The sequence below is a fragment of the Rana temporaria genome, chromosome 3 (assembly GCF_905171775.1).
Source record: "Rana temporaria chromosome 3, aRanTem1.1, whole genome shotgun sequence".
In the NCBI taxonomy this organism is placed as follows: domain Eukaryota; kingdom Metazoa; phylum Chordata; class Amphibia; order Anura; family Ranidae; genus Rana; species Rana temporaria.
This window is the reverse complement of record NC_053491.1, coordinates 101,080,361-101,107,711: the sequence shown is the minus strand read 5'-3', so window position 1 is coordinate 101,107,711 and position 27,351 is coordinate 101,080,361. Positions and strand designations below refer to the sequence as shown.

At 41.8% G+C, this 27,351-nt stretch overlaps 1 protein-coding gene across 1 annotated transcript; it reads right to left on the bottom strand.

Annotated features, from left to right (window-relative positions):
• Positions 1-2,078: 2,078 nt before the first annotated feature.
• Positions 2,079-25,925, bottom strand: LOC120931547 (bombesin-like). Its single transcript, XM_040343106.1, has 3 exons — positions 25,646-25,925; positions 12,808-12,971; positions 2,079-2,261 (listed from the first exon to the last, which is right to left on the bottom strand). Exons 1-3 carry the CDS (start codon positions 25,806-25,808, stop codon positions 2,211-2,213), a joined length of 378 nt encoding a protein of 125 aa, XP_040199040.1. The 5' UTR covers positions 25,809-25,925; the 3' UTR covers positions 2,079-2,210.
• Positions 25,926-27,351: the final 1,426 nt, after the last annotated feature.

The following is a 27,351-nucleotide window of genomic DNA, read 5'->3' as shown; positions in this document are numbered from 1 at the left end:
TCCATCCACCAGGGGGAGCTGACAAGCAGAAGAAGCTCAAGAGACTTGATGGTTGGCAGCACTGAATTATATGAGATGAAGTTCGGGAAAGAAACTTTACAATGAGAGTCAATGGACTACAGAACTACAATTTTCAATGCAAGTCAGATATAAAGAGAGAGAAAGCTGTATTTTCTAGGGCTTAATACCAAGGGGTTTCCTCTTGGCTGCAAGGTTTCTGAGGTGTGCACATCCCTTATCCTGTGTGCACATCAACCTGCTACAAGCCAGAGGGCGTGTGCTGAGGACCGGAGTCACTCTAGGTAGATCCAGAAGCAAGCTGACATCTGAACAAGGGGACTCCTGTTTCTGAATTGCTGAGGCTTGTGAGAAGACACTACTGCCATTAACCTGTTGCTGCTCATGTTGCTCTGATTCATGTGCACCACCATAAAGACTGGACCTCAATGCTAGCCAGCTGAAAAATGCTAGCTGCTTCAGAAGAACTTTCCCTATTGTCCATAGCAAGAGGCACCTCAATAGAGAGTCTTAAATTTCATTGTGGCCATTCATATAGAGTGCACTTTAAAGTGGACACGATCCTACTGTTTATCATTGCTGTTTTATAATGCTATTACTTATTGCTGATTTTAGGGATTTCCTGGTTCACGCTAATTTAGCTGCCTAGAACTCCCTTTTTATACAATATGCCTAGAACTCTATTCTATGCTACTATAGCCCAGTGAACATATTGTCTAGTGAACTTTGATTGACCTAATCCTTTACTTACTCATTAATGTGCATATTGGTATTTACCGCAACCCATGATCACATATTAGGGTCATTTACCACTAACCAGTATAATTATTAATAGTGAACCTTACTTGTGTTCCGGGTATCTACAGTATTTTTGTGCTCCCAATAGCAGTTCAGTATCCATTTACTTAATCTGGTGTCAGTGGGGTGTCAGGTTGTTCTCAGAGTCGAGGCAGAAGAACAGAGAACCCAATCTACCAAGTGGCTCCTGCATAGGGTAGCACTACAGTGTGGTGTTTGTTTATAATACAGAGTGCTTTACCAACTAAATGTCATTTAGTTAGGGTTTATATGTACTTTAATGTTTTCATGGGGGTCTGTGGCCCTCTACTGTTATCTGACAATATCACACTGTAATGTTTAATTATGTATTAACACGTCCTGTCCCTGGGGGCTGGGTTTAAAACCCCAGAAGGAGGAAGAGAAGGGAAATCTCAGCCTGTTCTGTCAGTGCTGCTAAACTCAAGCCAGAAGGGACTATTATGCAAAGATTTCTATATTCTAATAGTTTACCTGCAGCTGTTCATAGCTTCTTGAGCGTGTTTCTGAATCCTTGTGACAGACAGAGTATCTCTGTCTTATTGTTATTACCTCACATGCACTGTGCCTGATAGCTATATCTGTGCTACTGTATGTCACCTTCCAGTATATTAGTATATTAACCTGTTTATTGCAATATAGTTTATATACAGCTCCTGTTATTTTAGTTAACCCTGTCCCTTCTGGTCTGAGAATCTATAGCTAGTTTCAGCTTAAGGTTTGATAACCAGCATAAGCTAGAGCCAGGTTAGGCATCCGATGGCCACTTCTGGTAGTTCTGGTTGCATGTCAGATTATAAACTACTAGGAAATTACTAAAGTGCAGAGTAGATAGGCTGACTCTGAGTTAAAGTGCTAAATCATGGTTTCTGCGCACATGCCTTGGATCTCCCCATCATGGCAGATCTTGACTTTAGGTCTCCAACACAAAGATGTGATCATCCTCAGGGGCCCCTGCAACTGGACTTTACTGCAATATTCATCTTGAGGTTTCTCTATTAATACCTATATACACTAAAACTCTAATATGTGTGCAATTCTAAAAGATTAATTAGTCTATGACTTTTGTAGTCAATAGAGAAAGAGTAATATTAAGCCTTTTCTGTGCAAAGAATGTCCTTTATTCACAGGTTTTCCGAGAACACTGTGTAAAATGGCAGGAAAAATAATACATAGTCCTAGAATGACAGCCATTACTTGAACATGTTAAAATCAACCTCATTTTATGAATGAAAACACACCCATTTTCATTAGTATTTTCTTTTTATTTGTAAACAATAACCTTTGGAATGTCTGAAACAAATTTCGTATCTCAGGCACAAATATATATATTTACTTTGATTTATTTTATATGTACAGGAAAATAAATATCTTCTTTACTTCCGGGACATGTTAAAATACTGCTCCAGAATCTTCTTAAGTATCCGCTGGAAAATAAGAGTTCAGTAATCACTTCATGGGTAAATATGATTTGAATATAGCCTCTTTTTATTAACCAAAACCTGAAGTGCTCCACCTCTTTTTGTGAGAGATGTTTTAGATTTACACATGTATAGATACTAGACTGCTGTGTCACACATTTCACAGAACCTGCCTTCTGAACTACAGAGGCGCTTAGAGGAGAAGTTTCAGGAGGTGGCATCTGAACAAGAATCACTGCTTGCAGGCAGCAAGGTACCATGGGGTATATAGTCCTTAGAAATTTTAAGTACTGTAGACTGCAGAGGAGAAACTACAAAGCATGCAGGGCATCCAGGAAGTTGTGTATAGCAATGACTAGCATGCAGGCAGAACTCACAACATGAACGGAGATTTTTCAAGAAAGCTTATATTGAATTGTCACATATAAAATAACTATTGTTTGTATTGGTATTACATTGCTGATGTTATAAAATGAAAGTGTATTCTGTAACCATAAAGCTCCTTTAAGGTTTAGGCATCTTGTAGTAACAGAAACTGCTAATGTCAGTCTTTTGAGGATTCTTGTTTCTCTGTGGAAAACCTTGCCTTTAGGCTGGTTTCACACTATTGCATACCAGGAGATTGTGACTGTCTCTCCGCAGTGAATTGCACAGGAGTCCTGTGCATCTTTTGGGCCGTTTCAAGTCAGAATTCAGCCCCATATTCAGACTAAAATCGGACCTGAAACGGTGAATGGAGACGCACTGGACCCCTTCTGTTAGGCGCTGCATTCTCTAGTGTGAACCCAGCCTTGGTGTATGTTTCCACATTATTGACGATTCCCCTGAATTTTGTCCCTCCTGTAAGTCTACCTAAGTAACCTCTTATGCCTCATACACACGTTTTTTCCGTCTGATAAAATACAGACGGTTTTCCAGACGAAATTCCTCTCAAGCCTGCCTTGCATACACACGGTCACACAAAAGTCCGGTGAACTTTTGACTGCCAAGAACGCAGTGACGTAAAAGACTACGACAAGCCCAAATTGTTTCCGAGCATGCACGTTTTTTCCTGTCGGCAAAGCATACAGACAAACAGTTTTCCCGCCAGGATTTTTGTCCGGCAGTTTTCCCATCAGAAAAACTGCGATGGAGCATACACACGGCCGGGATTCCCGGCCAAAAGCTCTCATCGCAGGTTTTCCGACGGGAAAACCGGTCGTGTGTACGAGGCATAACAGTCCATCATCTTGCCTAGCAGGCAATAAGCACTGAAACCATGGTTGCAACTTTCAGCTGGAGTGTGATAGCTCAGTATATACACTATATTGTGTGTGACAGAAACAAACAACGTTCCTACATCTTCCTAGTTGATGTAACATGCAGATAAATGCAGTGCTGGTGATAAATAAGTAGATAAAACAGTTCCACAGGAGGGATCCAAAGAATGGTGCTCCGCTGTGTAGTAAGCTCTGACACCTGCTCTCACTCTATTAGCGAATCCCTCTCCCTATGAAGTGCACACTTACCAGGCCTTGGCAAGTAAAGAGCCTGGATGGATGGTCTCATCAATCCTCCTCGTAGGCTGTTAGTAACGCTGCTGGATGATCCCAAAGATGATACCGTGGTCTCATAAAAACAGATAGCAGCACCATAGCGTATTTCCAAAAAGTGATTTATTGATAAAAGTCTTGGATCGATACAAAAAATGACAGCACGAACACCGGATGATAGGGTTTTCGCTATGCGCTCTCTTATCCATGAGGGATAAATCACATAGCGTTTGTTTAGGATCAGCTAGGCTGCCGGAGAGACGAGAGGGGGTTTTAATCTGCTATCATCTGGAAATAAGAGAGCGCATATCGAAAACCCTATCATCCGGTGTTCATGCTGACATTTTTTGTATCGATCCAACCCTTTGAACCTATGCACCTAGCATATGCGATTTTAGACATTTTTTTCATCACTTTGAGGACGATTGGGCAGTGGATAACGCAGACGGATTGATCAGTGGGACGAGCCAATCATTCCCTGATGTCCTAACACGCCTAACCCATAATCATCCAGCAGCATTACTAATAGCCTACGAGGAGGATTGATGAGACCATCCATCCAGGCTCTTTACTTGCCAAGGCCTGGTAAGTGTGCACTTCACAGGGAGAGGGATTTGCTAATAGAGTGAGAGCAGGTGTCAGAGCTTACTACACAGCGGAGCACCATTCTTTGGATCCCTCCTGCTGAACTGTTTTATCCATTTACCGTATTTATCGGCGTATACCGCGCACTTTTGTGCCCTGAAAATCAGGGCAAAATCGTGGGTGCGCGGTATACGCCGATACACGCTTTCCCGCGCCGAGTTTGAAAACTGCGCCGACATATACCGAGCACAGTACACTCGGGTATAGTCGGCCAGTCTCGGCTCCTTTCGCGCTCATGTCCTGGACGTACAGGACGTCAGCGCGAGAGTTGCCGAGCCTGCCCGACAATACACGAGTGTACTGCGCTCTGTATATGTCGGCGCAGTTTTCAAACTCGGCGCGGGAAACGAGCGGGGAGGATGCGAGGACGCTGCAGAAGGACGCCGGACCCGACGAAGAGGACACCCGAAGCCGCAGACGGACCCCGGACCCGACGAAGAGGACACCCGAAGCGGCAGAAGGATGCCAGACCCGACAAAGAGGACACCCGAAGCCACAGACGCACGCCGGACCCGACGAGGCCGCCGCGCAAGACACCAAAACTGTAAGTACAAAAAAAAACTTTTTTTCCACAGGATTCAGGGCTACTTTAGGGGTGCGCGGTATATGCGGGAGCGCGTTATACCACGATAAATACAGAATTATTTAACTAGGAAGATGTAGGAGTGTTGTTCGTTTCTGTCACACACATTGTTTCAGGATCTTTGCTTGAAGTTTTTTTTAAACCGCTGCCCACAGACTGGTTATATTTGCATTTTTATTTATTTCATTTGATTGGTGTTTAAGTGTTTTTCTAACTGTGTCCTCAAGTGCTTGGTGGTGTGGGCGCACATATACACTGTTTTCTATATACATATACACTATATAGCCAAAAGTATTGGGACACCTGCCTTTACACGCACATGAACTTTAATGGCATCCCAGTCTTATGCCCCGTACACACGATCACTTTTTGTGATGAAAAAAAATAACATTTTTAAAAACGTCATTTAAAATGATCGTGTGTGGGCTAAACATCATTTTTTGTGTTCTGAAAAACGACCAAAAAAAAATTCGAACATGCTTCAATTTTTTATGTCATTTTTTAAAATGTAATTTTTTGTGTCGTAAAAAATGATCGTGTGTGGGCAAAAACGACATTTTAAACCTGCACATGCCCAGAAGCAAGTTATGAGACGGGAGGTAAAACTACTATTCATAATGGAGTAAGCACATTCATCACGCTGTAACAGACAAAAAAGAACGAATCGTCTTTTACTAACAAGTAACCAGCTAAAAGCAGCCTCAAGGCAAATAGAACTTCCCCTTTAGAGTGCCGTCGTTTTGTTCATCATTTTTCAAAAACGATGGTGTGTGGGCAACATAATGTTTAATTATGAAGTTGGAAAAATGTCATTTTTTTTCATGATAAAAAATGAAATTTTTTTTCATCACAAAAAGTGATCGTGTGTACGTGGCATAAGTCTATGGGGTTCAATATTGAGCTGGCCCACCCTTTGCAGCTATATCAGCTTTAACTCTTCTGGGAAGGCTGTCCACAAGGTTTAGGAGTTGTGTCTATGGGAATGTTTGACCATTCTTTCAGAAGCGCATTTGTGAGGTCAGGACTGATGTTGAACATGAAGGCCTGGGTCCCAGTCACCGCTCTAATTCATCCCAAAGGTGTTCTATCAGGTTGAGGTCAGAACTCTGTGCAGGCCAGTCAAGTTCCTCCACCCCAAACTCGCTCATCAATGTCTTTATGGACCTTGCTTTGTGCACTGGTGCGCAGTCATGTTTGAACAGGAAGGGGCCATCCCAAAACTGTTCCCACAAAGTTGGGAGCATGAAATTGTCCAAAATGTCTTGGTATGCTATTGCCTTTACTGGAACTAAGGGGCCAAGCCCAACCCCTTAAAAAGCACCCCACACCATAATCCCCCCTCCAACAAATGATTTGGCTGGGTAGCTCAATATATTTGGCAAAATAGTGGGGATGAGGGAGTTTGGGATGGAGGAACATGATTGACCTTAACCCGACAGAACACCTTTTGGATGAATTCGAGCAGAGACTATGAGCCAGGCCTAGTCCAACATCAGTGCCTGACCTCATCAATGCGCTTATGGAAGAATGGTCAAACATTCCCTTAGACACTCCCAAACCTTGTGGACAGCCTTTCCCAGAAGAGTTGAAGCTGTTATAGCTGTAAAGGGTGGGCCAACTCAATACTGAACCCTACAAACTAAGGGACAGATCCTCAAAGAAATTACGCCGGCGTATCTCTTGATACGCCGCGTAATTTCAAATTTTGCGCATTTCAATTTTGCGCATACGACGGCATCTGTGTTAGATCCGACAGGCGTACGTTTTCGTACGCCGTCGGATCTTAGATGCAATTTTTCTGCTTACGCTAGGTGGCGTTCCCGTCGTAATCCGCGTTGAGTATGCAAATTAGCTATTTCCGACGATCCACGAACGGACGACCGGCCGTCGCATTTTTTTTACATCGTTTCCAATCGGCTTTTTCCAGCGTATAGTTAAAGCTGCTATATGGTGGCGTACTCAATGTTAAGTATGGCCGTCGTTCCCGCGTCTAATTTTGAAAATTTTACGTTGTTTGCGTAAGTCGTCCGTGAATGGGGCTGTATGCCATTTACGTTCACGTTGAAAACAATGACGTCCTTGCGACGTCATTTGGAGCAATGCACCCTGGGAGTTTTTACGGACGGCGCAAGCGCAGTTCGTTCGGCGCGGGGACACGCTTCATTTAAATGAAACACGCCCCCTACCCGCCTAATTTGAATTCCACGCCCTTACGCCGCAAGAGATACACTACGCCGCCGTAACTTACGGCGCGAATTCGTTGAGGATTCAAACTAAAGCCAAGTAAGTTACAGCGGCGAAGCGTATCTTACATCTGCGCCGGGCGCAGCGTATGTATGTGGATCTGCCCCCAAGGCCCCGTACACACGGTCGAACATGTCCACTGAAACTGGTCCACGGACCAGTTTCATCGGACATATTCGGTCGTGTGTGCGGCCTATCGGACCGTTTTCCAGCGGTCATTTTTCCAGCGCACAAAAGTTTCTAAGCATGCTTAGAAACTTGTCCGCTGGAAACATGTCCGTCGGACATGTCCGATGGTTAGTACGCCTAATCGGACATGTCCGCTGGTTATTGCGTCTAACCAGCGGACCGAAATCCTGCGCATGCGTAAAATTGATTAGACGCATGCGTGGAAGCATTGAACTTCCTGGTTTGCGCACGTCGCCGCGTCACCGTCCATGCCACGTCACCGCGTTCTCTGTCCGCGGGGATTTTGGTCTGATGGTGTGTACACACATCAGACCAAAATATCCCAGGAGACATGTCCGATGAAAACGGTCCGCGGACCGATTTCATCGGACATGTCTCCTCGTGTGTACGGGGCCTAAGGCCCCGTACACACAAGAGGATTATCCGCTGGAAATGGTCCTCCGGACCGTTCCCGCGGATAAATCCTCTGGCGGATTTTGATCTGATGGTTGTACTAACCATCAGATCGAAATCCGCGCGGAATCCATCCGCGGTGACATGTCGCGCCGTCGCCGCGATGATGACGCGGCGACGTGCGCGATGCTGGAAGGTAAAGACTTCCACGCATGCGTCGAATCATTACGACGCATGCGAGGGAGGGGATCGGACGGATTGATCCGGTGAGTCTGTACAGACCACCGGATCAATCCGCTGGACAGGATTCCAGCGGATAGATTTCTTAGCATGCTAAGAAATTTTTATCCGCTGGTAATCCATCGGCCCGAAAAATATCCGCGGATAAATATAAATATCCGCTGGGCCGTACACACCACAGGATCTATCCGCTGGAACTGATCTGCGGATAAATCCCAGCGGATAGATCCGGTGGTGTGAAAGAGGCCTAAGGCCCCATACACACCATAGAATCTATCCGCAGATAAATCCATCCGTCCGAAGGGATCCCCCGCATGCGTCGCAATGATTCAACGCATGTGTGGAATTCCTTATATGACAGCGTCGCGCACGTCGCCGCGTCATAATCGCGGCGATGGCGCGACACGTCATCGCCAGAGGATTTCGGCGCGGATTTCAGTGCGATGGTGAGTACACTCCATCGCATTAAAATCTGCTGAAATCCTCGAGAGGATTTATCCGCGGAAACGGTCCGCTGGACCGTATCCGCGGATAAATCCTCCCGTGTGTATGGGGCCTTCGACTTGGATGCCAATAAAGTTCATGTGCGTGTAAAGGTAGGCATCCCATTACTTTTGGCAATGTATTGTATACATACATACAGTAATGATAGGGTCAAAAACAAAAAATAGCCCTTTATAGTAAAAACAATGCAGATAGGCACTACTAAAAAGGTATAGAGTATTACTTTCACTGTTTCACAGTATACATTTATATATACTGAATATAACTTATATATATATATAAAATCTTTATTTTATTTTTTTCTGTGCAAAAGATTTAGGCAGGTGTGAAAAAAAGGCTGTAAATTAAGAAAGCTTTCATAAATCGAAGTGTTACTAAACCCACAACAGTAAAATCAGTCTGTATATGCAGTAAAGCATGCTTGTTATACTCACTGTGGAACCTAAGAGGTTAATCCTCTGCATTGTTTAAAAAGGCAGCTTGATCTCATATGCAAAGATTATCCTCTTCTTCCACTGACACTCCAAAACATGTCCAGATAACACAGAGCCTTTGGAGTCATGCTGCACATGCTCAGTTTGGTGTGTACTGCTATAATACCAAAATTTGTGCTGGCTGCCCTGGTCACAAGCTATATACTGCTGATGACAAAGGGTATTTAGCAGTTATATATATATATATATATATATATATATATATATATATATATATATATATATATATAGTGAATGCAGGTCCTTTAGTTTAGTAATACTTTAATCATTTATTTTTATCAATTAACCACTTACTGACCGCCCACTGTATATGTACGTCCTGTTTTTAAAGCTGGGTATATCGGTAACGGCAGCAGCTGCTGCCACAACCGAGGTATCCATCTTTACAGTGGGCGGCCGTGTAAACGATAACGGCGGTCTCCGCGGTGGATTCGCCGCGAGATCGCCGTTATCGGTGGCGGGAAAGGGGCCCCCACCCCTCCCGCTGCTCTTCCGCGCCCTCCACCGCTTACCGGAGCCGTCGTTAGCGGCGGAGGAGATCGGATGCTGCCGCCTGGTGTGTGAGGACTTGAGTGAGGGCAAGATGGCCCCCACCCTTCCTCATAGCTTTGCTGGGCGGAAGTGACGTCAAAACGTCAGTCCCGCCCAGCCTCTTAAAGAGACAATTTTTTTGTTGTCATTTTTTTAAATGACAAATTTTCCTTTTTTTTTTTTTTCTTGCATTTAAGTCTAAATATGAGATCTGAGGTCTTTTTGACCCCAGATCTCATATTTAAGAGGACCTGTCATGCTTTTTTCTATTACAAGGGATGTTTACATTCCTTGTAATAGGAATAAAAGTGATAATTTTTTTATTTTTTATTTCAGTGTAAAAAATAATAAAATCAATAAAAAGAAATAAGAAAACAAACAAAAACTTTTTTTAAAGCGCCCCGTCCCGACGAGCTTGCGCGCAGAAGCGAACGCATACGCGAGTAGCGCCCGCATATGAAAACGGTATTCAAACCACACAAGTGAGGTATCGCCACGATCGTTAGAGCGAGAGCAATAATTATAGCCCTAGAGCTACTCTGTAGCTCAAAAAATGCAACCTATAGAATTTTTTAAACATCGCCTATCGAGATTTTTAAGAGTAAAAGTTTGACGCCATGCCACGAGCGGGCGCAATTTTAAAGCGTGACATGTTGGGTATCATTTTACTCGGCGTAACATTATCTTTCACAATATATAAAAACATTGGGCCAAATTTATTGTTGTCTTATTTTTTAATTCAAAAAAGTGAATTTTTTCCAAAAAAAGTGCGCTTCTAAGACCGCTGCGCAAATACGGTGTGACAAAAAGTATTGCGATGACCGCCATTTTATTCTCTAGGGTGTTAGAAAAAAAATATATAATTTTTGGGGGGTTTAAGTAATTTTCTAGCAAAAAAAACTGTTTTAGTCTTGTAAATGCCGAATCTGAAAAACACCTTCGGTCTGGAAGTGGTTAACAAAATGAGTAAAACAAAAGTAACTGAGCAGAAGAGAAATCCAAATCAAATAAATATTTGGTGTGACCACCCTTTTGCCTTCAAAAAATCTCAAATCCTTCTGTCTCTTCATGTAATCCCAGACAGACTAAATGATGTTGACACTCTGTGGGGGCCAAATCGTCACTTTCAGGACGCCTATGTTTGGGGTCATTGTCCTGCTGCAGAATAAATATAGGGTCAATCACACTCCTCCCTGATGGTATGACATGATGGATAAGTCTTTAGCATTGAGGAAACCATTGATTCTGACCAAATCGCCAACTCTGCAGAAATGCAGCCTCAAACTTGTAAGGAACCTTCACCATGCTTCACTGTTGCCTGCAGACACTCATTATTGTACTGCTTTCCATGCCTTCACGAACAAACTGTCTCCTGCTACAGCCAAATATTTCAAATGTTGACTCATCATTCCAGAGGACCTTTTGCCATTTTTCTGCACCCCAGTTCCTGTGTTTTTGTGCATAGTTGAGACGCTTAGCTTTGTTTCCACTTTGGATTTATGGCTTTTTGGCTGAGATTCTTCCATGAAGACCACTTCTGGTCAGACTTCTCTGCACAGTAGATGGGTGTACCTGGGTCTCACTGGCTCCGCAAGTTCTGTGCAAGTTCTGTGCAGATGGCACTGCTGGACATCTTTCGATGTCGAAGGGAAGTAAGCATGACATGTCTTTCATCTGCTGCATTAGGTTTCCATGGCTGCCACTGTGACTACAGTCCTCAATGTTACCAGTTTCTTTGTGCTTTTTCAAAAGAGCTTGAACAGCACATCTTGAAACCCCATTCTGCTTTGAAATATTTGCCTGTGATAGACCTTGCCGATGCAGTAACTACCTTGTGTGCTCGGTCTTGTCATGGTGTATGACCTGTGACACGAAACTGTCTTCCACAATCTCACCTTAGAGTTTGGCTGTTCCTCACTCAGTTTTAAGCCTCCTACACAGCTGTTTCTGTTTGTTAATGACTATGCTTCAACCTATATATGAAATTGATGATCTATAGCACCTGCTTGGTAAAATTGGTTAATCATACATCTGGCTCTAATCCTACACAATCCTGGACTTTGTGCAAGAGTACAAAGTGCGCAAGTGTAAGAACTGATGCTGGTTTGAAGCCAAAGGGAAGTCACAGAAAATATTGATTTGATTTGGATTTTTCTTCTGTTCACTCATTTTGCATTTTGTAAATTAATTAAAATAAACAATTAGGCCCAGATTCACAAAGCACTTACGCTGACGTATAACAAGTTACGCCGACGTAAGTGCAAATGTGCGCCGCTGTATCTGTGCGCCAGACCCACAAACAGATATGCGCCTAAAACCAGGCTACACCCCGCCGACGTATCTTGCTAACGCCGGCGTAGGGTGGGCGCACATTTAGGCTGGGAGCATGGTGCCGCTCCCATTGATTAGCCATTCAAACATGCAAATGAGGGAAATACGGCGATTCACAAACCTGCGTGCGCCCGACACAGGCTACACGAGGTGCGCGTAATTTGTACGTCCGGCGTAAAGTTATTCCACATAAAGGAGGTGCAACCCAGCAGCAGACATGCAAAGGTCTACACCAGGGAACACAAGCCGACGTATTTTACGTTTGACGTGTGTCTGGCTGGGCGTAGGTTACGTTCACGCCGTACGCAGTGATCCGGCGTAGTTTAGGCAGTTGTTCCGACGTGGTGGTGAGCAGGCGCAGGGGGATGTGTCCACGGCGCATGCGCAGTTCGTGATACGTATCTGTCTGGCGCTCGGCCCATCATTTGCATGGGGTCACGCCTCATTTGCAAGGGTCATGCCCACTTCCACCTACGCCGCCCTGCGCCCTCGAAACCTATGCCACGCTGACGCAGCGTTGGGAGCAATAGCAGTAGTAGAGTAGAGTAGTTACTCTACGGCGGCGTAATGTGTGCCTGCTCTCTGTGAATCTGGGCCTCAAAATATATATTTTTGATAGCATTCTTACTTACCAGCATTTCTTCACATTATATATATATATATATATATATATATATATATATATATATATATATATATATATATATATATATATATATATATATATATATATATATATATAGATAGATAGATATGTCTCTATATACATATATATATATAAACAGTATATCATTTTTATATACTTTCATCGCTGCCATTTTTATAGCTGGTTGTTGCTTTGTATAAGCACATATTCCTGTAGTCACCTGTGCTCCTTGCATCTGGCTGGGTGATAGTGATCTTCGCTGCTCTTGTAGTAGAGTGGCTCTCATGTTCTCCATAGAGCGTGGTGGAAAGATGGCTGCCTCTTCCATATCTTGTTCTCCTAATCTGTACGTGTCTTGCAGGCTCTTCTTACCCATAAAGTGTCCTGACATAAAAATAAAAAAAAAGACGATCAGTGAATATGTGTAGGGTCATTTTGCCAGTGGAAAGGACCTATCCTTTTGTACCAGGCCATGAGAATTTACCATTTTATCATGGATCAGGTGGCAGTGTAATTTCTTTGATAACAGACAGATGCTGTATGAGAGCTATGATAATAAGCATCAATAGGACAGGTTAGCGTATTATTACTAGCACTATAATCACTATAATCCCGTGCGCATCTCAATGACTGTAGCTGTGAGTTTGCAGGTCTTCAATACTGCTCCAGCCATTACTGTTCTTGCATTAAAGAGAACAGAACAAATCAAGATGGGTGGGAACACAAGAGCAAAAAGGGGAGAAGAAACATAACAAGGAGCTTATGGTAGGATTATCTCATCAGTTAAGTAGTCAAGTGAGAGCCTGAGGGTCACTTAGGCTCGATTCACACCTATGCATGTTGAGTTTGAGCGTTTTTGCAGTGCTTTTTGCTAGGCTTGCTGCTTTTTTTGACGTGCGATTTTACAGCGGTTTGCGTTTTGCAGGTTTTTTTTAGCCATCAATTTAAATTGTTTTACATTACCTTTAACAACCAGCTATAAACAGGTTTAAAAAAATGGATGCGGGTCCATTGAATTCTATTACATGCAAAACAAAGCTTTTTGCAGGAAAAAAAGTCCCTGGCCCTTTCCAAAAACGCAGAGGCACAAAAAAGCATTGATGTGAACATGTTCCATAGGAACCCATGTTAAAACAATTTCCCTGCTTTTCTGCAAAATGCACCAAAAAACGCATTAGTGTGAATGAAGCCTAAGCCTGGCCTCCACTTATAATTTCACTTTTGGGAGGACTAGCCCTTTAAAGTATTTACTAATCATAGGCGTGCCCAAGGGGTAGGCCAGCTGTGCCTGGGCACGCCCTAATCCTGGGGTTGGCAACCTGTCAGTGGTGGGCAGCTAACAGGTAAACCGCAATCCTTCCTGGCTGACCCTCAGAACCTGGACAGGAGAGGTGGCGGGGGTGGAATTTAGTGGAACCCATCTGTATTTTCTGCCTGCAGCAGATGAAAGTAGGCTTCTCCTCCTCTTCCTATTGTCAACATTCAGCTGCCACAGGAGGAAAATATAGGGGACCGCTACTAATATATGCCACCCTACCACCCCTTCTTTCCCTGTTCCTCTTCCCTCTGTTGCTCGGGTCCCCTATGTGCTCCCTTGCGCCCCCTTCCTCCCATTGTTTCAGGATGGAGAGTCGGGAAGAGGTCGATAAATATATCAAACGCATATGTGCTGGAATTTTGGGGTGCACACCGTAATGCAATAGGCTGCGCACACCTATGTTACTAATCTTCATTTTATAGGGAGGATGCTGTGATGGAGTGTATTAGTAATATGTTGTGTTCTCTGCTGTTTGTCACTAAACCCATGTTTGTGCCAAATAATTTCCTGTGTTTATCTGATGGTTACAAGGTTATACAGTATCTATTACTTTACTTGTAATAAAATGAAATTTCTGGTTATTGGTAGAGTAAGATTATTGTGCTACACTGCCTTCCCTGCTGGATGTTTCATACAGAACATAATAGAATACATTATTCCTTATCAAGCATGGAGTGTGAGTGCTTTGGTTATTCTTTAATACTGATATAAAGTGAATTGCGAAAATATATTTTCTGCTCATAAAATAATAATTATCAGAGCAATTTGCTAAAGACATATAGGAATTCCAAAACTGTCAGTAGACTCTAGAACAGTGTACATCCTATAACATTTCATTTTCAGATTCTTAAATGTGACATTAGCTTTTTTGAACTAAACAATTGTGCTTTCAGAAAACCAGAACACTGCTAAATGGGTTTTAGCGTGAAAATGGTTGGCATGTCTACATGAGCATTGCCTGACCATTTTAGCTTTATCAATGGCCCGGCAATACAACCAGCTGAGCGCTATACAAAATATAAGTGCAATCTTGCCATATGATGATGATGATATAGGATTTACACTGCGCCGAATACACCCCCTTAGGAGCGCGATCAATATACATCTATTGGGATTTTTTTTACCAAAAATATGTAGAAGAATATATATCGGCCTAAACTGATGAATACATTTGTTTTCTTTTTTTTTTTTTTTTGGATATGTATTATAGCAAAAAGTAAAACTTTTTTTTCAAAATTTTCGCTCTTTGTTTGTTTAGAGTTCAAAAATTAAAAAACGCTGAGGTGATAAAATGGCACCAAAAGAAAGCTCCATTTGTGGGAAAAAAAGGACATAAATTTTGTTTGAGTATAGTGTCGCACGACCGTGCAATTGTGAGTTAAAGCAATGCAGTGCCATATCGCAAAAAAATGGCCTGGTCATTAAAGGGGCAAATCCTTCCAGGGCTGAAGTGGTTAAGCGACATTCAGTTAGAATTTTCATACTATTTAAATCTATTGTTTTTTTGTGGTGCCACCTATAGGTAAAGCCTGGTAATGTTGGCCAGCTACTAAACCTGTAGTAACTTATACTGAGAGGCCATTGCTGAATTCCTTCCGAAATTGTTAGTGGCCTTGCCAACTGGAAAAAGTGTACTTAGTACTTATCATCTACCTACTAGTTCTGGATCACTACGTAGAAAGTATTGAAGCCATTGGATTACCATGACCAGCTAGTAGCTGTTTACATCCATTAAGGAATGTAAACAGCGGCAGAACAACAGTGACTTAAAAAGGTGCTTCAGTCATTCTTGGATTCAGATACTCACCCACCCAGCAAATCCAGCATTGTCCTGCTGCAAGTCATTAATCAGGTGCACCCAGGCATGGACTGGCCATAGGGACTACAGGGAGTTTCCCGGTGGGCCGATGGCTCAGTGGGCCATTTAAAAAAGAAAATATATATATATTATACTTTTTTTTTTATTTTTTTAAACTGAGACTCTCTCGGTCCCCCCCTCTGTCAGCCCCCTCCTCTCTCTCTCTCTCTGTCTCTCTCTCTCTCTCATACCCCCTCCTCTGTCTCTCAGCTCCCTCTTCTGTCTCATTCACTCCCTGACTCTTATGCTGCGTACAGACGGTCGTTTTTTGTGATGAAAAAAAACGACGTTTTAAAAAACGTCATTTAAAATGATCGTGTGTGGGCAAAACGTCGTTTTATGCCTTCAAAAAAACGACAAAAAAAATTCGAACATGCTTGAATTTTTTGTGTCGTTTTTCAAAACGTTGTTTTTTGTTTCACAGAAATTGACCGTGTGTAGCAAAAAACTACGTTTAAAACGACGTTTTTAAACCCGCGCATGCCCAGAAGCTAGTTATGAAGCGAGCTTCAATGGAAAAAAGTGGTGAACGTAACCTCGCTTTGCTAGAACATTGTGAAAAAACGATGGTGTGTAGGCAACGTCGTTTTTGAAAATGAAGTTTCATTTCCTCCAAAGATGCTGCTTGGAGGACTTTTTTTTTAACGCCCTGACAGTGCCCCAGTGTGAAAGCACTCGGGCTTTCACACTGGGACTGCAGTGCAGGCGTTTTTCAGGCACTTTACAGGCACTATTTATAGCCCAAAAGCGCCTGAAAATCGCCTCAGTGTGAAAGGGGTCCTACACTCATGCCCTCTCTTTTACACTCACTCTTTTTCTTATGCCGCGTACACACCATCACTTTATGTGATGGAAAAAAATGACGTTTTCAAAAACGTCACTTTATTGACCGTGTGTGGGGGAAAACGTAATTTTATGTCTTGTAAAAAACGACCAAAAAAAATTCAAGCATGCTTCAATTTTATGTGTCGTTTTTCAAAAGTGCACTTTTTACTTCACAGAAATTGACCGTGTGTAGCAAAAAACGTCTTTCTAAGACGTTTTTTCATCCACGCATGCCCAGAAGCTACTTATGAAGCAAGCTTCAATGGAAAAACGTGGTGGAACGTAACCTCACTTTGCAAGAACATTGTGAGAAAAACGATGGTGTGTAGGCAACTTCGTCTTTGAAAAATGAAGTTTCAAAAACGTCATTTTTTACTTCACAGAAAGTGTCGTTTTTTTTCATCACATAAAGTGATGGTGTGTATGCGGCATTACACTCACCCACCCCCTCTCACCCCCTTTCCCTCAACCCTCCCTCTCTCTCTCATTCCCCTCATGATATACAATAATGGATGTAGGGGCCTTTTGGTGGGCGGGATTTTTCGAGGGGGGTGGGGGCAGCATTTTATTGAATAAAAGTGGGCCAGTCTGGATGAAGTCCAGGGCCAAATTTTTGTCCCAGTCCAGCCCTGGGTGCACCAGCCAGGATCCCATGCCACCAGCCTCCAGTAATTTGTGACATGGCATGGGATCCCAGGAGGCGGAGGCAGCAGGGACACATCTTTCTTGCCTAGGTGAGAATGATGATGGGTGGATGGGGCTAGAACTTTAGTTTAAAAAAAAAGAAAAATGTAAAGAGCCCAAAAAAGTGCTGATTCACATTGCAGAAAGGGTGGCGGTACACAGAGCTTTGGATGATTTGGAGGATGAAGGTCCACTTTAAGATGGCTACAGGGAAGGATCCTACTACATGATCAAAAGCATGATCTTTCATCATGGAAAAAAAAAATAATAATAATAGAAATACTATATTCTAAAAAGATATACAAGTCTAATAAATGATCTGATTTATGCGCACAGTTGTTTGATACCATACTGTTACATGTAAAAAAAATGTTTTAGCTATCAATAATACATATTTAATATGCAATACTTACTGTCCTTGTTACACAAATATTCAGCAAATAAAATGGGAAATGAACTGAGGTTGGATACTTGAGTGCCTTCAAGGACATTATACTTGTAAAATAGCATTGATCTTTCACAAATTATAAAAGTTTCTGCCGGGAAATTAATAAAAAATAAAAATAAAGGTTGTAGTCTGTACTGGGAAACGGAGCACAGGAATAAACATTAGCATACTGAAAAGGACGCCGAGTTTTTTTTTTTTTTAAAGCTATGCAACTTGTCCTTGACGTGTCACTTTTTTTTGTTTATGAATGTGATGGAAACGTGGGTCTCCATTGGGTAATGGAATAGAAGTCTCACAAAGGTTACTGATCACATGGGCATTATATTTATTATTCAACTGTAAATCATGTACATTATTGAAGCTTTTTAGTGAATGCCATGTACTCATTTTGAATAAATAAAACATCTTTTCAACTTGCTGTGAACAATCCAATGCTATAGGAAAAAATTATAAAAAAAAAAAAATGAAATGTCCTATTTTAATCATGGTCTAGGGATTGCTGTCCTTTAATCAGCTGTAAATCATAGTCTAGGGATTGCTGTCCTTTAATCAGCTGAAAATCACGCTTTTCAGAAATTGTTGATTTGGTTAGACAATTTAATAATATTTTATTGACCAGGTCATAGAGAATGAGGATTTATGCAGGTATAATACAACTACCCAATGATTTTTATAAACCATAAACATACATGCCTATGGTGGTAGGAGCAAACATATACATCTATAATTAAACTATCTGGCCCTGGATATCTGACATATTGTGCCTGTGCTTACAGATGTTTGTAATCTTTGCCAGTGAGTTATACTTCATATATAGTGGTTAATTTGCTAATGACAAATAAGTTGTTCAATTTGCAAGGACATTTTGTTTTAGCTTATATAATGAGGTGAAGCTCTATTGACTTCCATCATCCAATCATGCACAAGTAAAAATAATTTATTTTTTTATTTTTCTTGCACCTGATTTGGTATTCTTTCACTAAGCTAAAGGAAAGCGTAAAGGGAACAGCATATTTGCCTTTGGTAAATAAACCACCTTTTCTCCATATTCATCTTCCTTATTCTTCATTTCCATTTACTGTATACCTAATAGTTTGAACAAAAAGCCAAGTACACACCTGTAGTTTTTTTCTCGGTTAACCCAACAGGGCTGAACAAAAAAAAAAAATTGAGAGCTTAGGAGGAGCCACTGTCTGACGTTAGTACATCGATTTCTCCTGCTGTGCTATTGTGTTCTGACAGGGGGACTGCCCCCCGGCAGAACACTCTGGTCAGTGCTCTCAACCATTGGCTGAGAGCACTGATAGGGAGCCAAATGGCAGACCCTTTTCAGTTATCCTACTTCGACAGACTTCTATTGGACCGACTCCAGTACATGCGGGCTGAATGCCGGTCGCCCAACATTTGGCCCATGAGTACTAGTCTAAAGGGTCAGTCCACCCGAAATTAGTATAAAGCTACTGATGGAACCTGGTGAGATATTCTAATGCCGCGTACACACGATTGGAATTTCGGACAACCAATGTTCGATTGGAGCTTATTGTCGGAAATTCCGACCTTGTGTAGGCTCCCTCAGACAATTGCTGTCAGAATTTCCGACAACAAAAATTTGAGAGCTGGTTCTCAAATTTTCCGACAACTATTATTGTTGAAAATTCTGATCGTGGTTTTAGGAAACCCCTGCTAAAAATGACTAGATCTACAATGCATGATACATTAGTGTTGATGGTCACTGGGAAAAATGCTCCTTACACTTGTGAACATTGGGAAGAATTACCCCCTTAAAGATAGATAAAAAGATCAATAGTGTCAGTGGGAACCCCTAGCAACCTCTGGAGGAACCCTAGGGTTCTAGAGAACCCAAGTTGAGAAGCTTTGCTCTAACTAACAGTGAGGCTTAGAAGGCTGGAGTTATTGGACAGTGCTGGCTGCATGTTCAAACACCCTTGTATCGGGACGCATTTAGCTCTTTGTGGTAATACCAAAACTGCCGCCTACTATATACTGAAGGCACCATTCGAGTACCAGAATATTTGGTCACATCTTCTGCAGAGTACCCCATTGGCCTCAAATACTGGGGTGCTCTGACATGCAAAAACATGACTGACTACCATGGTCATCCAATCATGAATCTCAGAAGGCTGGAGCTGTTGGATAGTGTTGGCTGCATCTCAAAGCACCCCTGTATCTGGACTCATGTAGAACGAAAATTATTGGACATTCAGACACCTGTAGGTTCCCTCGGTACACAGTAAGTGATGGCTTTGTAGTTTAGAATTTGTCACAGGTTTGCTTTGAAATGCAACCTGGCCTTTAGCAACCATTGATATTATGCTTCATACTAAGAAAGTGCTTCTTGATGACAATTCTTATGCCGCGTACACACGACCATTTTTAATGTCATGGGAAAAACAAAGTTTTTCTCAATGTGATTCTTGTCAAGCCTGCCTTGCATACACACGATCGTGAAAAAAAAAAATGCTTGAGCAAAGCGCGGTGATGTACAACACGTACAACGGCACTATAAAGGGGAAGTTCCATTCGGATGGCGCCACCCTTTGGGCTGCTTTTGCTGATTTCGTATTAGTAAAAGTTTTGTGAGAGACGATTCGCGCTTTTCAGTCTTCATGCTTTTCAGTTTGTTACAGCATGACGAATGTGCTATCTCCATTACAAATGCTAGTTTTACCAGAACGAGTGCTCCCGTCTCATAACTTGCTTCTGAGCATGCGTGTTTTTTTCCCGTCGTTAAAGCCTACACACGACCGTTTTTCACAACGTGAAAAATTAGGACGTGAAAAACGACGAGAAAAATTAAAGCATGTTCTAAATTTTTATTGGCCATTTTTCACGTTGCGAAAAATGCTCACGATAGTTTTTAATGACCATTTAAAAAAATTGCATTTTCACGTAAAAAAAAACGGTCGTGTGTACGCGGCATTAGAGTCTTATAGCAATACTGAACAAAACACAAGTTGGCTGGCTTTGCTTGGTACTTGGCCTTTGAGTAATCCCTAAATGTAAGACAATAGGGAAGATTTACCAAAACTGGAGAGTGCATACACTGTATATCTTTGTGAATAGAAAGATTTCATCTACATATTAGGCCGCGTACACACGCTCGGTCCATCCGATGAGAACGGTCCGAAGGACCGTTTTCAACAGTTAACCGATGACGCAGACTGATGGTCTGATGTGCCTAAACACCATCAGTTAAAAAAACGATCTAATCCAACGCGGTGACGTAAAACACAACGGCGTGCAGAGAAAAATGAAGTTCAATGCTTCCAAGCATGCGTCGACTTGATTCTGAGCATGCGGGGGTTTTGAACCGATGCTTTTGTGTACTAACCATCGGTTTTGACCTATCGGTTAGGTGTCCATCGGTTCAATTTTAAAGCAAGTTCTAAATTTTTGGACCGAAGGATAACTGACCGATGGGGCCCACACACGGTCGGTTTGGACCGATGAAACTGAACTTCAGTCCGTTTTCATCGGTTTTGACCGACCGTGTGTACAAGGCCTTAAACATTATAATACATTCTACGGGCCAGATTCACATAGGTTAGCGGATCTTTAGATCCACGTAACCTATGTGATTTAAGATCCGCCGCCGCAAGTTTTTGAGGCAAGTGGGTAATTCACAAAGCACTTACCTCAAAACTTGCGGCGGCGTATCGTAAATCCCCCGGCGGAATTCAAATTCCGCGGCTAGGGGGAGTGTAGTATTTAAATCAGGCGCCTCCCGCGCCGATTTAACTGCGCATGCGCCGTCCGCGAATTTTCCCGGCGTGCATTGCTCCCAATGACGTCGCTAGGACGTCATTGGTTTCAGCGTGAGCGTAACTTGCGTCCAGCGCTTTTGTGAATCGACGTACGCATATGACGTAAAATTTCAAAATTTGACGCGGGAACGACGGCCATACTAAACATTGGCTGTGCCTCATAGAAGCAGGGGTAACTTTACGCCGGAAAAAGCCAAACGCAAACGACGTAAAAAAAAAGCGCCAGGCGGTCGTTCGTTTCGGAATCGCCGTATCTCCTCATTTGCATAATCGTCGCGTAAATAAACCGAAACGCCACCTAGCGGCCGGCCTGGAATTGCAAGCCCAAGATCCGACGGTGTAACACAGTTACACCTGTCGGATCTTAGGCATATCTATGCGTAACTGATTCTATGGCCCCGTACACACGACCGGGTTTCTCGGCAGAATTCAGCAAGAAACTCGACGGGAGACGTATTCTGCCGAGAAAACCGGTCGTGTGTACACTTTTCGCTGAGAAACCCGTCGAGGAACTCGTCGAGCCAAGTAGAGAACATGTTCTCTATTTCCTCGTTGGGCAATGGGAAAATTTGGCTTGCCGAGATCCTCGGCGGCTTCACAAGGAACTCGACGAGCAAAACTATGTGTTTTGCCTGTCGAGTTTCTCGGATGTGTGTACGGGGCCTATGAATCAGTCGCATAGATACGACCGGCACTACTCAGAGATACGACGGTGTATCAGGAGATACACCGTCGTATCTCTATGTGAATCTGGCCCTACATATGTTTCCATGTAGATTTACAACTGGTTTATCAAGTCTTCCATACAATGCTGTGTAAGGTGCATTAGGTATAGCTAATATGTTTTGATAATAATATGCTACAGAGAACAGAACCTCAAATTCCTTGTGTATTAAACATTCAAAATAGTCATGATTACACTAATTGTATTGCATAGATACAAGTAATTTTAAATGTAACAGAAATCAGGTGAAATACATGTTGCAATTGGTTTGTTTTATGGTGGCTCACTGCATACATGAGCCTAATAAATACTATATTATGTTGACTAAGTGCTTAATACCTTTCTTTGTATTGTTATGGTCCTGGGTTTAATTACCCTTTGAGACACAATTCAAATATGCATGTTGTTCATGTTTTTGTATAGGTTTCCTTTCCCCATCACATATCAAAGCCGTACAGGTATGTTAATTGGCATCTAACACTTGTGACCCTTGTCCAAATTTCCTACTCTACTATGGCCAGCTCAAGCCCATTATGAGGAAGAAGGAGGGCTAGGCGCAAAGCTAGATCAATTACTTGACTCAACAGTTACTTAAGAAAGTGAGAAAGGGCCACCTGAATCATATCTATAGTTCATATAAATTCTTGTCTAAAACAAAATACTTGTCAAGGGAAAAACCAAGAAGCTGAAAAAAGACAAAGGGGAGCTCCTAAGCCAAAAACAAAATATTGTTGGTCACTGGTCCTGAGTCGCTGGGAAAAGTTGCACATTTAGAGGTGACCAGAGCACAGTTGAATGTATATTGCCAGTTTTATGGTTAATTAACTTAGATTTATTTTTATTTTTATTGATCAGATATGAGCAAACAAGGTAAACCAGCCTTTCTCAGCCTTTTTAACATGAAGGAATCCTTGCAATAACGTTCTAGTCTTAGAGAATCCCTGCTAACACATACTATATCTACAACTAATGGTACATTAGTGCGATCAGTGGAAAGAATGCTCCTCACATTTGTGGTCGGTTGGAAGGCTCTCCCAATTACAGATAGTTAAAACGATCATTGGTTTCAGCGGAAACTTATTTAGGAGGCAGAAATTGCTCCTTGTTTAAGGAACCCCAAGGGACCCTATTTAAAAAAAGTCTGGGACTAAAATTAATACAACTAAAATGATTATGTTCTTTTTGTGTGAAGAACAAAAACACTTCTGGAACATAATGTTTTCCCACTTTCCTTTTTATTCTGTCTGCAAGCAATATGCAGCTATTAAACATGTTACTTAATCTCTCTGCTTTGTAATTAGTGGGAATCCTCCTGGATTTATTTTCTGCTCAGGATAGAACATAGGACAATGGCTCTAAACGGACACAATAATGTGGCAGAAGCTGTGCACAAACAGGTTTATTTCGTAACATCATCTAAACTCAGGATCAGCATTTTAAGAAGATATTAATGTGTGTGTATACTGTAACTACAGTAGGAGGATATGCATATTTTCCATAAGTTTGCATTATCATTAAAGTAGTAGAATTTGTGTAGTCTTATGTTGCAGGAAAACTTTGATTCGAAAACATTTTTAATTACCGATCACAGAGTTATATAGCATTTTAGTATATAAATTCATCTAAAACCTTCCATGGATTTTTAGAACTTAATGCCAAATAACTAGAGAACCCTATCCTTCTTTTTTTTTTTTTGATAACTCACTGTATATAGTCAAGGCTGTTCCTGTAATGTTTTCTGTTATATTTAATAGCAATATATATATCCTTCACTTATAATAACTTTATAGAATCAGCATACAGTGAAAATGACCGGTCTTACCTTGCATCCTTCAAAACATTGTTATAATGTAGAAACAACACAATTGAGTACTGCTTGCACCTTAGAGCAGTGTTTCTCAACCTTTTTCCAGTCAAGGCACCCTTTAAAATTCTGGACCATCTCAAGGCACTCTCTAAAATTATGGACAGTCTCAAGGCACCCCTTTCTAAAATTTAAAAAACTATTCTAATAGCTTTACATATTACATCAACATCCACACACATAGGACACCCAACATTAGAGGTGATTTATTCTTACAAATCCAATACAGTTTGCACACTAGTACTGAATAGTAATGCCCCGTACACACGATCAGACTTTTGTCCGACCAAATTCACATTGGAGTTCCATCGGAGGAAAAGAGAACATGTTCTCTATGTAAACTCCGATGGACTTCATCGGAATTTCCGATGGGGCATACACACGGTTGGAATTTCCTATGGAAAATGTCTGTCGGACTATTTCCATCGGAAATTCCAATCGTGTGTACAAGGCATATTCCAATGTTTCACTTCTCCCTCAGTTTTTCTTCATTGCTCTGCTAATGTGGCCCCAGAGCTGATAGAGAGGGGCAGGGGAGGGTCATTGGATGTTAGGATGCCGGCAGCTAGATTGTCATAATGGTGCACAATGAAAACTTGTGGCTTTGTGTAACTAAAAGACAGGCTTCATCCATCTTCTTGCTTGTATACAATTTTGGGGTAATTTTTAGGCATTTTGGCAAGTCACCCCTGAAGAAACCTCAAAGCACCCAAAGGTGCTTGGGTACCCTGGTTGAAAAAGGCTGCCTTAGAGTAAGGAAATATACTCTAAAGCATGTCCTGAAAATTAGTTAGTGCAAACAAAAAAAGCATCACAGTCCGTACTCAAATGTGTTGTAAACATACTATAAGGTTACAAACACCTTAAAGTAGAAAAATAAACTTTAGACAAAAGTTATGCCTCGTACACACGATCAGACTTTTTCCATAGGAAATTCCGAACGTATGTAGCCCCATCGGAGAAATTCCATCGGAAATTCTGATGAATTCCATCGGAGTTTAAATATAGAACATGTTCTATTTTACTCTGATGGAATTCGTCGGAATTCGGATGTGCTTTTGGCCGGGCAGAAGCCAGATCGCGTGTACGCGCCATTAATTATATATTGTTTTTTTTATGATGCCCTAGCCATTCAAACATGTTGTTACAGAAAGTAATTGCGCAACATGTAGATATAATAACATTTAAATAAGTCCTTTTTTGGTGTGCCAAGTTTGTTTTTCAGAAATTGAATGTTTCATTTTACTATAGGGCATTTAAAAAAAAAATCTGTGTCATTAACTGTTTATTATAAACTGGACTGACTATTCAATAATCCTATAACTTGACTCAACAATAATCTGTTGCTGTCAGATTGTGTGACTAGCCTATTGCTGCAATCTTCTTGTCAAGTTAGTCCTTTTATGTCACTTTCTCCTACATGACACAATGACTTTGTAATAGATTTATCAGTTTTGCCCTCTTTTTCCCTTGTCTGACACTAATCCTTTAATACAATAATAGCTTGCATGTCAATAGGTCTGCATGTGTCTATTATGAAGATTCCACTCACCAATTGCCCACTGATTCCCTGCTCTCTGAAGCACGTTGATTTTGCCTAATTTTCCAGTTTCCTCTGTGAACTCCACGCAAACGGAGAGCGAGATGAAGGAGAAGAGCAGCAGGTTAGCCAGGAACCCAATGGGCAGGATTCTGATGGCAGGAACTGCAGTCATGTCTGTGCTGTGTGCTCTGTAGAGATGTGAGAGTCTGAAGGATGCCTCTGTTGATCTCTCCTCTCTGCCCTCAGTCACTTTATATAGTAGGTACTCAGGGAGGGGGGCAGCATCCTTGTGATGACTTATACATGCGTTTGCTTACTCTGCAGGGCTTAACCCTACATCAGCCACAGTGATTGTGGTTAAAAATGCACAGGTGTATGGGAAAAATTTAATATGCATGACAGAGCTGGGATGTCATGCTACAGGTGCAGCTGCTGAACTCCGGAGTAGATATCCAAGGCAGTTATTGTAACCCTTGCACTTCTGTCATCGCTGGAATACATATCTACAACTACTAAACTGGTGAGATTAAAGAGTGCAATCACGCAACACTAAAGGCTCAATTCACAAAGCTTAAACACATATGTACAATAATCCTAATTTTCAGCTATGTGTTTATTTCTTAGCTCTCATTGCTGAAAAAGACACTTGTTATGGCAATCGAAAACTGAGCCTTATATACACTATATTACCAAAAGTATTGGGACACTTGTCTTTACACGTACATGAAATTTAATGGCAATTCCAGTCTATAGCCTTCATACAAAAAAATCCAAAGTACAAACATGCATTATTATTATTATTATACAGGTTTTATATAGCCAACAGTTTGCGCAGCGCTTAACAAAATAAAGGCAGACATTACAGTTACATTACAATTTGGTACAAGAGGAATCAGAGGGCTCTGCTCGTTAGAGCTTACAATCTAAAATGGGAGGGTCAATTGATACAAAAGGTAATAGCTGTGGGTGATGAGCTGATGGAGGAAGTAAAACAGTGTTAGACGCAGGATAGGCTTCTTTAAAGAGAAGGGTTTTCAGGGATCGTCTAAATATGGATAGATTAGGGGACAGTCGGACAGATTGGGGTAGGGAGTTCCAAAGGATTGGAGAGGCTCTGGAGAAGTCCTGGAGGCAGGCATGGGAGGAGGTAACAAGGGAGCTAGAGAGCAAGAGGTCTTGGGAGGACCGTAGAGAGCGGTTTGGTTGGCAATGCTAACCATAGCACAACATTAGCAGAAGTTGCCCAAAGGGTGGCACTAAAGAGCTGAAAAAACACGTAGTTTCGTATTTTTTTGCCGTCTGTATGCATAACAAGTTCACTGCCAACGCCCTTCGGACAAAATTCCACAGCTTTGTCCGACCAAAATCTGATCGTGTGTATGAGGCTTTAGACTGGTCATACATTATACAATTTTCTTTTAGATTTACCAAAACCATATAATATGAGATGACACCTAAACACTTTCAATTTGTATGCAATCAATGTATGGCCAGCTTAAGTCCGTAGGGTTCAATATTGAGTTGGCCCACCCTTTGCAGCTATAACAGCTTCAACTCTTCTGGGAAGGCCGTCCACAAGGTTTAGGAGTGTGTCTATGGGAATGTTTGACCATTCTTCCAGAAGTGCATTTGTGAGGTCAGACACTGATGTGGAAGAGAAGTCCTGGCTCGCAGTCTCTGCTCTAATTCATCCCAAAGGTATTCTATCCGGTTGC

Excerpts from the sequence above, each read along its gene's own strand:
- LOC120931547 (XM_040343106.1), bottom strand. The coding sequence starts at position 25,808 with ATGACTGCAGTTCCTGCCATCAGAATCCTGCCCATTGGGTTCCTGGCT. Across the intron at positions 12,972-25,645 it reads AGGGAATCAGTGGGCAATTG|GACACTTTATGGGTAAGAAG; the intron begins GTGAGTGGAATC and ends TTTTTATGTCAG. Across the intron at positions 2,262-12,807 it reads GCCAGATGCAAGGAGCACAG|CGGATACTTAAGAAGATTCT; the intron begins GTGACTACAGGA and ends CTTATTTTCCAG.